At 46.6% G+C, this 12,048-nt stretch overlaps 1 protein-coding gene across 9 annotated transcripts in view; it reads left to right on the plus strand.

Moving 5' to 3' along the window:
* The first annotated feature begins 220 nt into the window (after positions 1–220).
* Sp2 (Sp2 transcription factor) overlaps positions 221–12,048 on the plus strand; it is a 29,497-nt gene continuing 17,669 nt past the window's right edge. The window contains exons 1-4 of one of the 9 annotated variants that reach the window (XM_070028226.1): positions 221–281; positions 1,838–1,920; positions 2,357–2,532; positions 11,381–11,663. Coding sequence is in view for 4 of the 9 variants with exons in the window: in XM_070028222.1 (XP_069884323.1) it covers positions 2,499–2,532 (34 nt within the window). In the remaining 5 variants the exon portion in view is untranslated. Of the gene's footprint in view, positions 282–638; positions 716–1,837; positions 1,921–2,356; positions 2,533–11,380; positions 11,664–11,688; positions 11,913–12,048 lie in introns of those variants that run through there. The other 8 variants (XM_070028222.1, XM_070028228.1, XM_070028223.1 and 5 more) reach the window with 8 other exon arrangements.

Consider the following 12,048-nt stretch of genomic DNA (forward strand, 5'->3'; position numbering starts at 1 on the left):
AATACGTCGCTCATTTCTCAATATATTTCCGGTTGGTGGCCTCTACCGTCCATCAGTGACGCCTCACCGCCCTATTGGCCTAACCAATGTCGCTCTAGATGCCTCTCGTTGATTAGTTAGTAGTGCTGTCGGTCCCCAGTGTCCCGAACGCTTATTGGTAAACGCTGCCGTCGCTCGGGCAGTGGCGGGCTCCGGGATTGGCGGGTGCTAGGCGGGCGGTGTCAGGCTCTCGGTGGCGGCGGAGGCGTCGGAGGCCAGGGAGGAAGATGTCGTAATGAGCGGTGGGTCCCGGCCTCTGCCGGCGGGGTCTTCCTGGACCTCAAGGGTCGGGAAGACGGGCAGAGGCCGCGGGGAGGGGAGGCCGGGGCCGAGGGTTCCCCCCTGGGGCTGGGCCTGGCACCGGGGCCCGGCTACGGGAGGGGCGGGGGAGGGAGGATTCCCGCCTGGAGGAGGAGCGCGGCTGGTTAGCCGGGCGGAGGCACCCGGAAGGGGGCGTTCGACTCCCCGCCCCCTCGGAGCCCGCTGGGCGGGAGTGAGGCGCTTCCGGGGGCCGGCGTGAGGAGCGGGCACCGGGGCGAGCCTGGCACCCCTCGAGAGAGGTTGTCAGCCGGGTTCAGCGCCGCCCGGCCCGCGGACCTGTACCTGGGTCGGCCCTGAGGAATGGCGGACGCTCCTCAGGCTTCCCCGCTGGGGCGCCCGGACGCCTCACCTCTAGGTGCCCTCAGGCGTTCAGGCCTTCTGGCGTCTGAGAGGAGGGAGGGGATACCTGAACCCCGGACGGTGTCTGCCAGATGGGCACCGGCGGGCCTAGACTTCAACGTGCTCCGCGATTTATCCCAATCCGGAGATGGTGTCTGGAGGCGAGGGAACTTTCTGGGCCTTAGACCGGGGAGGGGAGGGGTGGGTGGGCCCAAGCCGCTTTTTAATGCTTGCACTGGGGTCCCTAAGTCTCCAGTTAGACAGTGACCGGCTTTTGGAATTTTGAGAAGTCTGAGAACTTGTAGAGGAGCTCCCGAGCTCGTTATCTGATGTCCCTGAGGGGGAGACCTCTGAAATCCCGCAGCCCAGGGGCAGGCCTGGCAGATCGCCTGATAAATAAAACCCAATAGGCACTTGGTTCCTTCCTCCATCCACCCCATAGCCATCCCCTCTGCTGATTTCATGGTTTTCAGCTGCCTATCCTTGCTTCCGTTTCTTCTCAGTGGCTTTCTGATCTTCGTTCGGAAGGAAATGTGTCTTCTATTTTGGGCAATGAGAAACCTGTCCTTACTACATTCTTTGATTTTTATTCCAAAAATCCTGTCATGTTCCATTGCTGCTGCTGCTGCTGCTGCTGCTGTGTGTGTGTGTGTGTGTGTGTGTGTGTGTCTGTCTGTGTGTTTGTGTGTCTGTGTGTCTGTGTGTGTCTGTGTGTCTGTGTGTGTGCTGGGGCCTGAACTTAAGACTTGGGCATTGTCCCTTAGGTTTTTCTTTTTTTTAATATAATTTTATTGTGGTGTTGTACAAAGGGGTTACCATTTCATAAGTCAGGTAATGAATACGTTGTTTTTGTTTTTTTGTTTTGGACAATGTCAACCCTTCCTTTGTTTTCCCCTGGTTTCCCCAGCTCATCTCTGCCCACAAATTACATAGGTTATTTTCCACGTGTGTATACTGAATATCATGATTGCTTTTCTTCACCTGTCCTCCCTCCTGTCCCTTAGTCTTTTTTTTTTTTTTTTTTGCTCAAGGCTAGTACTCTGTCTCTTGAGCCACAGCTTCTCTTCTGGCCTTTTCCAGCTTTTTTTTTGTTGATAATTGGAGATAAGAGTCTCACTGACTTTTCTACCCTGGCTAGGTTGGAACAATAATCCTCAGATTTCAGCCTCCTGAGTATCCAGGATTACAGTGTTTACCACAGCTTTGAGTGGTATTTTTTAGGTAAGATATTTAGGGTTAGAGAGTTTTGAGTGTTGGCTAGAAAAGGGAATGATTCAGGCAGAGCAGAACCACAGCAGTAATTTCAATTACTAACACAAATCTGTATTAGTGAAAATATAACCGCAATAACTGCACTGTCTTGTTTGGATTTAAATTCCTGTGATGAAGGGGCGAATCTGTCAGAAAATAACATTAACAGGCAATAATACCTGTTGGAAATGGTTTCTCATTGGCTGGGCAGGGGTGAAGGGGAAGTTTCCTTATTGTAGTTCTTCTACTTGGTTGTACAGAGGCTTAACTTCTCTGGTTAAAAACAACAACAAAAAGCTATCATGACATAATTAGGAGCCCTGAGCTGAGCTGCTAAGGATACAGACTCTGCCAAAAAGACTCAACTAGAGTTGCTCATAATTGGATCCCTCTGATTGCCCTGCAGGGAGACTTGGATCCAGGAGGAAGAGTTTGGCATTCCTGTGGACAGCAAATAGACTAGCCACTACCCCTCTCCCCCAGATTCTAGTCAAAGTTTGGGCCTCTGGAGGCCCTTCAAAGAGGAGAGAGCTGTAAAATTTTGGAAGATGTCTGGGTCAGAACCTCATGGCATTCCAGCAGGTAGGGTAGTTCATTTTGATATCTTGGTCTTGAATTACTACTTTTTTTTTTTTTTTTTTTGTACTATGGTTTGAACTCAGGGCTTCAATATTGCTTGGCTCTGCTCTGCTGGCACTGTACCACTTGAGCCATGCCTCTGGCCTCATCCTTTTAACTTATAAGTTCTGGTAGTTAATAGCAGACTTTTGGAGAACTTGAAGTTTCTTGTATCAGATAATGAACAGTCCTTTGCAATAGGTATGTGGCAATTCCTCATCTTACTTTAAGCAAGTATTGCACAAACAGAGCCCTTATGACTTACTTATTTGTTGGTTGGTTGTGGGTCTTGAGCTCTGGGCCAGGATGCTATCCCTAAGCTCTTCAGCTCAAGGCTAGCACTCTACTACTGAGCCACAGCACCACTTCTGGTTTTCTGAGTGGCTTATTGGAGATAAAAGTCTCACAGACTTCCCTGCCCAGGCTGGCATTGAACCGTGATTGTCAGATCAGAGCCTCCTGAGTAGGTAGGATTACAGGCATGAGCCACCAGTGCCTGGCTTGTAACAGAACTTTTAGAGATGTAATGGTAGGAACAGAGCTCAGTTTTTAGGATTAATTGGTTCATCTTGTAAAACTGGAGAATACATTTTCTCTCAAGTTGGTCTTTTGGGGGGTGAAGGAGGCAGCTTGATCAGGGCCTCTTGATCTTGCTTGGCTTTTTCACTCAAGACTGGCACTTGATCCACACATCTACTTTTGTTTTTTTGCTAGTTAATTGGAAATAAGAGGCTCATGGATTTTTCTGCCTGGGCCAGTTTTGAACTGTGATCCTCAGATCTCAGCCATCTGGGTAGCTAGGATCATAGGCAGGAGCCACCAGTACTGGGCCTTTTTTTTTTTTTTTGTAATAAGTTCATTGGGTAGTATATCTGAAGTGTTCCTTTGGGCAGCTTAATGGGTTTGTGAACTTCTTCCCAGTATATTCTAAACCAGGAACACAGACAGGCATGGTGGTGAATGATATGGGAGAATATAGAGTTTGAGATCTGCTTGGGCTAGTGGAACCCTGTCTCAAAAACAAACCAGGAACACTACCTCTAGACTGGACCACAAAAGTATATTTCTGGGTTTGAGAAATGTATGTCATAGAGTGGATTTACTGTTTTTGTTTTGCTTTTGTTTTGAATACTCGGCAAATATTTGTATGATTTTCCCCCCCTAAATTTGTTATCAGGGGAGGAATCTCTCTCTCTCCCTACCCCTCCTCCCCCTTTCTCCCTCTCCCTCTTCTTCTCCCTCCCTCCCTTTTTTTCCCTTCCTTCTCTTTTCATTAAAATGTTACTTGTTACTGGCATATCTTTTGACCAACATCTTTCTTGTAGGACTTTAAGGTAGGGAGTCCCATTTTTCTGTTGGTAATCTTTGTAGCTGAGTGGAAAGATGAAAGAAGAAGGTAAAACTGGGACATTTCTTTTTTTTTTTTTTGGTCGGTCGTGGGACTTGAACTCTGGGTCTGGGCGCTGTCCCTCAGCTCTTCAGCTCAAGGTGAGCGCTCTACCACTTGAGCTACAGCGAGCGTCACTTCCGGTTTTCTGGTGGTTTAGTGGAGATAGGAGTCTCATGGTCTCTCCTGCCTGGGCTGGCTTTGAACCGCGATCCTCAGGTCTCAGCCTCCTGAGTAGCTAGGATTACAGGCGTGAGCCACCAGCGCCCGGCAAACTGGGACATTTCTAACCCAAGGGCATTGTCAGACTAGGAATGGAATTGGAGATTGCCCTTGAGGAGATGCTTCCAGGTGGTATGGGTGGATTTGTTCTAGTTAACAGATTGTGAAGTGGAAAACTTTTTCTAGTCTTCATATGACACTGGAAAAGAGCCCCCAGGAGTAGGCTCAGGGCCAGGATTAGCAACATGGGTGAACCTGGACTTTCACTCCATCTAGGATGTGTTCTTGTTCGGTGCTTTGTGGCTACAACTGGCACAGGGATCACCATGCCTCTCATCAGAGTAGGCTTCAGGCTGGCATGCATTAGGGAGATAAACTTTGCCTAAAGCAAGAGGCTATAAATGGGCAGAACACTCCATCTTAGTGTATCTCAGTGTGTTGAAATGTCAAGACTGCTTACATCACAGGACAGGCATGCTTACAGGCCCAGCCATTGGAATCTTTTGTTGGGCATGTCATTCCCTTAGTTGCATGTTGTTTGAACATCAGAAATGTCTGCTGTGCCTACTGGAAGCTACCACATTACAATGCAGAAGTTTAGTTCTGGTGATTGATGTTAAGTGCTTTAGGATGCCATTTTACCCCCATGTGGTGATTTAAGCTATTAAGTGGCCTTTCATCTTGACATACAAGTTGAAAGCGGCTCAGAAGGAGCTAGCAGTCACTAGCTTGCACATCTCCAAATGTTGTCTTTCTTGAGCCTCTTCTCTGGGGTTGTCACCATTCTTGTGGGATTTGATAAAGTCATAAAGTAGCCTCTAAGATAGTGTGAATAAGGACCAAGAGACAGTAAGAAGGGCCAGGGAACTGGAAGTGAGACATTTCTTCCCATAGTCAATATTTAGTTTTCTTAGACTTAATTTCAGATCATTCTAAAAAAATAGACCAGAGGGCTGGGAATGTGGCTTAGTGGTAGAAAGCTTGCCTAGTAAACATGGGTTCAATTCCTCAGTACCATATAAGCAGAAAAAAGCCAGAAGGGGCACTGTTGCTTAAGTGGTAGAGTGCTAGCCTTGAGCAAAAAGAAGCAAAGAAGCTCATGGACAGTGCCCAGGACCTGAGTTCAAGCCCCACGACTGGCAAAAATAAATAAAGAAAGAAAAAAACAGACCAGAATATTTCCTTGTCTTCAAAGAGAGTCAGTAATAAGCCAGCCCTCTTTCCCCCCCCCCCCCCCCCCCGGGGGAGATGAAGTCACTAATCATTTCAGTAGCTGGTCCCTAGGCTAGGGCAAATAAAAAAGCATCACATTTTAGGGAGAGGAACTCAGACTGGAGACAGACCAGGGGTGGGTGTTTATATTCAGATAACTGGCTTCATCCCATGCATGTTAATTGAAAGAAGATTTACAGTGTGTGTGTATGGTGATGAGGCATACATATTGAAGTGTTTGTCTAGAAACACTGTGGTGGCCTGAGCTCAGGTCTGAGAAAATGGTCGAGTTTAGAGTTCCATCTGTAATGGGAACAGCTGTGCTAACCTGTGGAGTTACTCTACATCCAGTGCCAGAACACACAAATCTGCAAGCTTTTTCCTTGGGTTCTCCCCCTCTGCCTTCCTCTAGAATTGTTCATTCTTGCATGTCTTCAACACATATATTAACCACCTGCCATGGCCAGGTAGTAGAAGATACATCAGTAAGACAGAAGTCCTTTCCTTTAGGAAACTCACATTTTTGGTGAGGCAGTACATAAATAACCCTACTTATTAGAAAGAGAGAAGTACTAAGGATAACAATAGAAGAGTAGGAAAAATGTGTGGGAGAGGGCAGATTGCATAGGATGAGCTCAGTGAGAAGGCAACAAGCCTGAAAGACGAGGAGACTGAGCCATGTTCAATTTGGAAAGTGTGTGTGAGAAGCAGACAAAAGAGCAAGTAAAAAGGTCCTGAAGGATCCATACCTGATACATTCTAGAATAGCGGGGAGACCAGAAAGGCTAGAGCAGTAAGGGAGAATGAGAGGTAAGCAGGTCAAAGGGGTGACGGAGCCAGCTCACCTAGAATCCTGCATCATGGTGGGAGCTTTGACTGAATGGAATATGAAATGTTATTAGGGGACTCTGAGCAGAGGAGTAATATGATTTTATTCGAGCCTGGTACATACTGAGAATAGACTAATAGGGCCATGGTCAGATGCCCAGCCAGGTGGCTTTCTTATTTATCCATGTGAGAGATGATGGGGACATGAACCTGGATGATGAGAGGAGGTAGTGAAAGCAGTCATATTTGGTATATGTTTGGAATATAGGTGTTTAGTGTTAGACGTAGAGTATAAACAGAAGTCAAGGATAAGTCTTAAGGTTTTAGGGCTGAGCAGCTAGGATGGAATTAGCATCTGCTACAGGGAAAGAATGTTGAAAGAGACACAAAATTGGAGATACTAGGAGTACTGTTTAGGGCTCAAGTCAGTAATCCTAGCTATTTGGGAGGTCGAGATCAGGAGGATACCAGTTCTAGGTCAGCCCAAGCAGAAAAGACTACAAGACTCCTCAAGCAAAATAAGCTAGAGCTGAGCACTGGTGGTTCACACCTGTAATCCTAGCTAATCAGGAGGCTAAGATCTGAGGACTGCAGTTCAAAGCCAGCCAGGGCTGGAAAGTCTATGAGACTCTTATCTCTAATTAACCACCAGAAAACTGGAAGTGGCACTGTGGCTCAAGTGGTAGAGCACCAGCCTTGAGCTGAAGAGCTGAGGGCCAGGGTTCAAGCCCACGAGTGACAAAAAATAAATAAATAAATAAAAAATAAAGTTGAACTATTATGAGACAAAAACTGCCTGTAAGATAGTAAAGAGTCATATCTGAAAAGGAGAAAAGTAATGGAGGGAATTTTAACTTGATGAAATAATGGACATGGGCTGAGTTACAGGGTCAGAATATAAGGGGGTGAGAATATGGGGTGGGGGGTAGTGGACAGAGATAGATCTTGGTTCTTGTTATTATTCCTACCTCTGGTCCTCAGCTCTACCCAGACCTGAGCTTCTCCCTGCCCTAGAGTTCCAGACCTACCTTGTAGGAACTTAGCTCACTTCTGCCCTCACTTCCTCCCTCTGACCTACCTGCCACCTGGATAGGGGCAAATGCCATGTGTTCCCTCTCCTGGGGACATATGGCCCCTCTAATAAACCTTATAATAACCTTTCTCCTGTGCCTGCCTGCCTGCCTGCCTGCCTGCCTCTGCATGGTCACCTGGGATGGTTGTGAGGGATTCTTCCAGTTCCTTTCCTATTCACTTTCCTCTTCCCACTTTGGCCTGTGGCAATGAAAATTACTAAATTTATTTCCTGGGCCTTGTTTATAATAGCTACAGTGATTGTGGAGATTTGCTTTTCTAAATTGTTCAGCAGGGGGCTAGGAATGTGGCTCAGTGGTAGAGTGCTTGCCTTGTATACATGAGGCCCTGGGTTTGATTCCTCAACACCACATTAAGAAAAAAAAAAAAAAAAAGCTGGAAGTGGCGCTGTGGCTCAAGCGGTAGACCACTAGCTTTGAGCTGAAGAGCTGAGGGACAGTACCCCATTCCAGAGTTCAAGCCCCACAATGGAATAAAAAAAATCTGTAGTTTAGTATGGTTTGGAGTTTTTCTCCACCCAGGTTGCAGCTCCCTCCTTGATCCAAGCTGATTCTCAGCCTGTCAACTTCCCTCAAGGTCTATCTTTGTTCTCTAAAACCAGCTGTGGCTTCTTTCCTCTCAGAAGCCCTGAGTGCTTCCAGGCTAGGCAACTGGGAATGTCTGGGCTTAGAAACTGCTTTGTTGGCTTCTGGCCCAGCTGAGCTGACCAAAATAGCCAACAGAAGGCCTATTTGGAAAGAGTGAAATTCCTCCAGGGGAAATACCATAGCAGAGGGCCAAAGAAGCCATAGCCAAGATAGTAGGAATGCAGGAGGCAAAACAAGCTGAGTACTCAAAGCTTGAGTGTGGAATTTGAGCCATGAGTAGAAAGCAGAAAGATTTCTCTTGAGGAGGTAAAATTATCATGATTTGTTGATCTCACATGAAGATCCTGCTCAGTTTTCTCTTGAAGATACCAGAAGAGAGACTACCTTTAATAAGATACTTGTGGGCTGAGAAGGTGGCTCAGTGGTAGAGCGCTTGCCTTGCATGCCTGAGGCCCTGGGTTCGATTCCTCAGCACCACATAAGCAAAAAGAAAAAAGCCGGAAGTGGCGCTGTGGCTCAAGTGGTAGAGCGCTAGCCTTGAGCTGAAGAGCTGAGGGACAGCGCCCAGGCCCAGTGTTCAGACCCCATGACTGGACCCAAAAAAAAAAAAAGTAAGATACTTGTAGTGTAAGGTCTTTGGAGGGGTCCTGTGCTGGGAACTGAGTCTCTTCAGTAGTTCAGTACAGACATAGTCCAACTTGGGAAGCAGGCCCATTCACTCACATTAGGCCCATGATTATTGTAATGAGTAGTATTTTACCAAAGGACTTCACCTCATCTATAACATCACTTACTAATTTTACTGGGGGAGGGCTGGGAAGGTGGCTCAGTGGTAGAGCGCTTGCCTTGCATGCCTGAGGCCCTGGGTTCGATTCCTCAGCACCACATAAGCAGAAAAAGAAAAAGAAAAGAGCCGGAAGTGGCGCTGTGGCTCAAGTGGTAGAGCGCTAGCCTTGAGCTGAAGAGCTGAGGGACAGTGCCCAGGCCCAGAGTTCAGGCCCCACGACCTGACCCCCCCCCCCCAAAAAAAAGAATTTTACTGGGGGGAAAAACACACACACAAAACAGCCTGAAAGCTGGGCGGCAGTGGCTCATGCCCGTAACCCTAGCTACTCAGGAGGCTGAGATCCGAGGATCATGGTTCAAAGCCAGTACAGGTAGAAAAGTTTACGAGACTCTTATCTCCAATTAACCACCAGAAAACCAGAAGTAGCACTGTGGCTCAAGTGGTAGAGCACTAGTTTTGAGCTGAAGAGCTGAGGGACAGACCCCATGCCCAGAGTTCAAGCCCCACGACTAACAAAAAAAAAAACAAGCAAAAAAAAAAAACAAAACCTGAAAGGTTGAAGGAAGACAAAATGTTCTAACAAGAGAAGGGCAGCAGCGGAGATAAGGGCTCCTTTAGGGTCTGGAAGGAGGCCTCAAGCTAGGGATGAGAAACTCTAGGAGGAAATGTTCAGGGTTGGGAGTGTTTGTGGCCAGTCCAAGTAGAGTCCCACGGGGCTGGGTGTACTAGACTAGTATGTATTGGAGAGGCCTTAGAGCTTTCAGCCTATAGTAGGAACCTGATGCCATGGGAGTGGTGCCTACAGTGACTGTGAGTGGAATGTTGGGTGAAGGGGGAAAAAAAACACGCCACATTTTTAGGGGTGGCAAGGAAAATAATCCATAGCCAGGTGCTGATGGCTTATGCCTGTAATCCTAGCTACTCAGGAGGCTGAGATTTGAGGAATTGCTGTTCAAAGTTGGCCCAGGCAGGAAAGTCTCACAGACTCTTATCTCTAATTAACCACACACAAAAAAACTGGAAATGGCACTGTGGCTTAAAGTCATAGAGTGCTAGCCTTGAGCAAAAGAGCTCGAGGACAGTGCCAAGGTCCTGAGTTCAAATTCCACAGCTGACAGAAAAAAAAAAAAGGAGTCCACAAAGGGAAGAGGTGGGAGAAAATCCATAGGCGTTTCGGGGAGGAGACTACAATAGAGATCTGGTGTAGCAGTAAGGAGGTTGATGGGACCTGAGCAGGAGCAGCCACAGAGTGTAGGGCAGAAGTAGGGAGGAGACTGTAGAGTCCACTTGGTAGCAGTTCCACCACACCAAGTTTGGCCTAGGAGAGAGGGAAGAGGGGGGCTGTGCTAGAGAATAGGTGGTGGAGATGGAGGATAAGAGCCAGGAGACTAGATGCTTTTCTGTCAGACTTGAGGTTCAGTTGGTTTCCAATATGGGGGAAGGAAATTCCTGGTGAATGTCCTCACCCAGGTATCCTGGCTACAACCATTGCTGCTTTCTTCTAAATCAGCTCCAGTTAAAAATCCCCCTTTGGAAATGTCCCTCAAAACACACACAACCTGACTCTCCAGACATGGCCTGATATGCATAATCCACTGGGACTATGATTTCTCTCGTTCTATGATTAAGTTTTTAGAAATACAGTCCCAAGATTGTAGTAGCTTCTTTAGAGTAAGTATGGTCCTACTAGACACCTGGCACCACTGTTCATGCTACTGTCAAGTCTTGTTCTATATATCTTTAGTTTTTCTTGGGGCCTAAGAGATGTACCACTATTGTATAGAAAATCACTGTAAAAGCTGGGAGCCAGTGGCTCATGCCTGTAATGGTAGCTACTGAGGAGGCTGAGATCTGAGGGTCATGGTTCAAAGCCAGCCCGGGCAAGAAAGTCCGTGAGACTCTTATCTCCAATAAACCACTTGAAAACCAGAAGTGGTGCTGTGGCTCAAACTGTGGAGCACTCGCCTTGGGCTGAAGAGCACAGGGACAGCGCCCAAGCCCAGAGTTCAAGCCCCACGATCGACAAAAAAAAAAGGGGGGGGGCTGGCAAGGTGGCTCAGTGGTAGAGTGTTCGCCTTGCATGCATGATTCCTCAGCACAACATAAGCAGAAAAAGCCGGAAGTGGGTGCTGTGGCTCAAGTGGAAGAGCGCTAGCCTTGAGCTGAAGAGCTGAGGGATAGCGCCCAGGCCCAGAATTCAGGCCCCATGACCAACCCCCCCCCCAAAAAAAAAAATCACTGTAAAATTTCATCATCCTAGGGACTGTTGAGGAGGTTTTAGTCAACCTGAATTAATGAAAAGTCTGTAAATAATACAACTTTGAAAGAGATCAGTATTTTCTTTCAAGACTATCTGATAAATCTTATCAATGTTACTAAGTGTAGTTTTCTACAACTAGATGTTAATTGCTGTTAAAAGCAAATGATACTGTTAAAATGGTGGAAGTGGTATAAAACAATTACATAACTACGCCTGAGTCTATCTTCATATACTTAGCTGTGCTTTCAATAGTATAAAGGAAAAGTTAAGTATAATTTATATCACATTATACGTTTTAAATAAAAAGGTTCCAAATTAATGAGGATTCACGGTACCTTTGATCATAATCATGCAGTTACATATCTGGCTACCTCTCATCCACTTTCATTCCCAAAAACTAACTGGAAGTACTTCTTTTTTCCCTTCTCTTTTCTCAGTGGTTTTCCAGGACATAATTCTGCCATGGCAGGGACAGTAGTCTCTATTTTGACCATTCAAGTCTACAGCCCAGGGAATATAAAGCTTTGAGTGACACTAGGAGACATCCTTAGAGTGCTTTAATATCTAGAGGAGTATTTCAGAACCAGCCGGGGAGGAAAATGAAACCAAACTGAAATGTCGCAGCATGGAAGCCTGCAGTCTGCAGCTTGCCTCAGTAGATTCTACTTTAACTGAAGAAGCCCAGCACCCAGCGGGGTCTCTAAACGCTTTGAGTCCAGGGTAATTCATGACTGCCTTGTGGGAAGGGGGGATAATTAGAAAGTGCTGGGTCAGTTTTCATTTCATTTTCATTCTGTCTTGTTCTGTGTTCCTTGGTTTCATAACACAGGGTGGTGTCTGACTGAGGGAGAGTCACTGACCAAGTTTAGCTGTGAACTTGAGAGCTCCAACATGTCTCCTAGGAGGTCTCATCTGCCTTCTCAGCCCTGTCAGCACCTATCTCCTGTTTTTATCAGCAACATGAAAAATGTAAAAATCTTACTTTTTTTTTCTCTTTTTTCTTCGTGCTGGGCATCAGTTCCAGGGCCTTGCACATGTTAGGCTACTGCCATTCCACTGAGCTATATCCACCCAGTCCCCCAAAAGTATAGAAATCTTAAGAATT

The sequence above is a fragment of the Dipodomys merriami genome, unplaced genomic scaffold (assembly GCF_024711535.1).
Source record: "Dipodomys merriami isolate MVZ:Mamm:240054 unplaced genomic scaffold, mDipMer1.0.p SCAF_19, whole genome shotgun sequence".
Lineage (NCBI taxonomy): Eukaryota > Metazoa > Chordata > Mammalia > Rodentia > Heteromyidae > Dipodomys > Dipodomys merriami.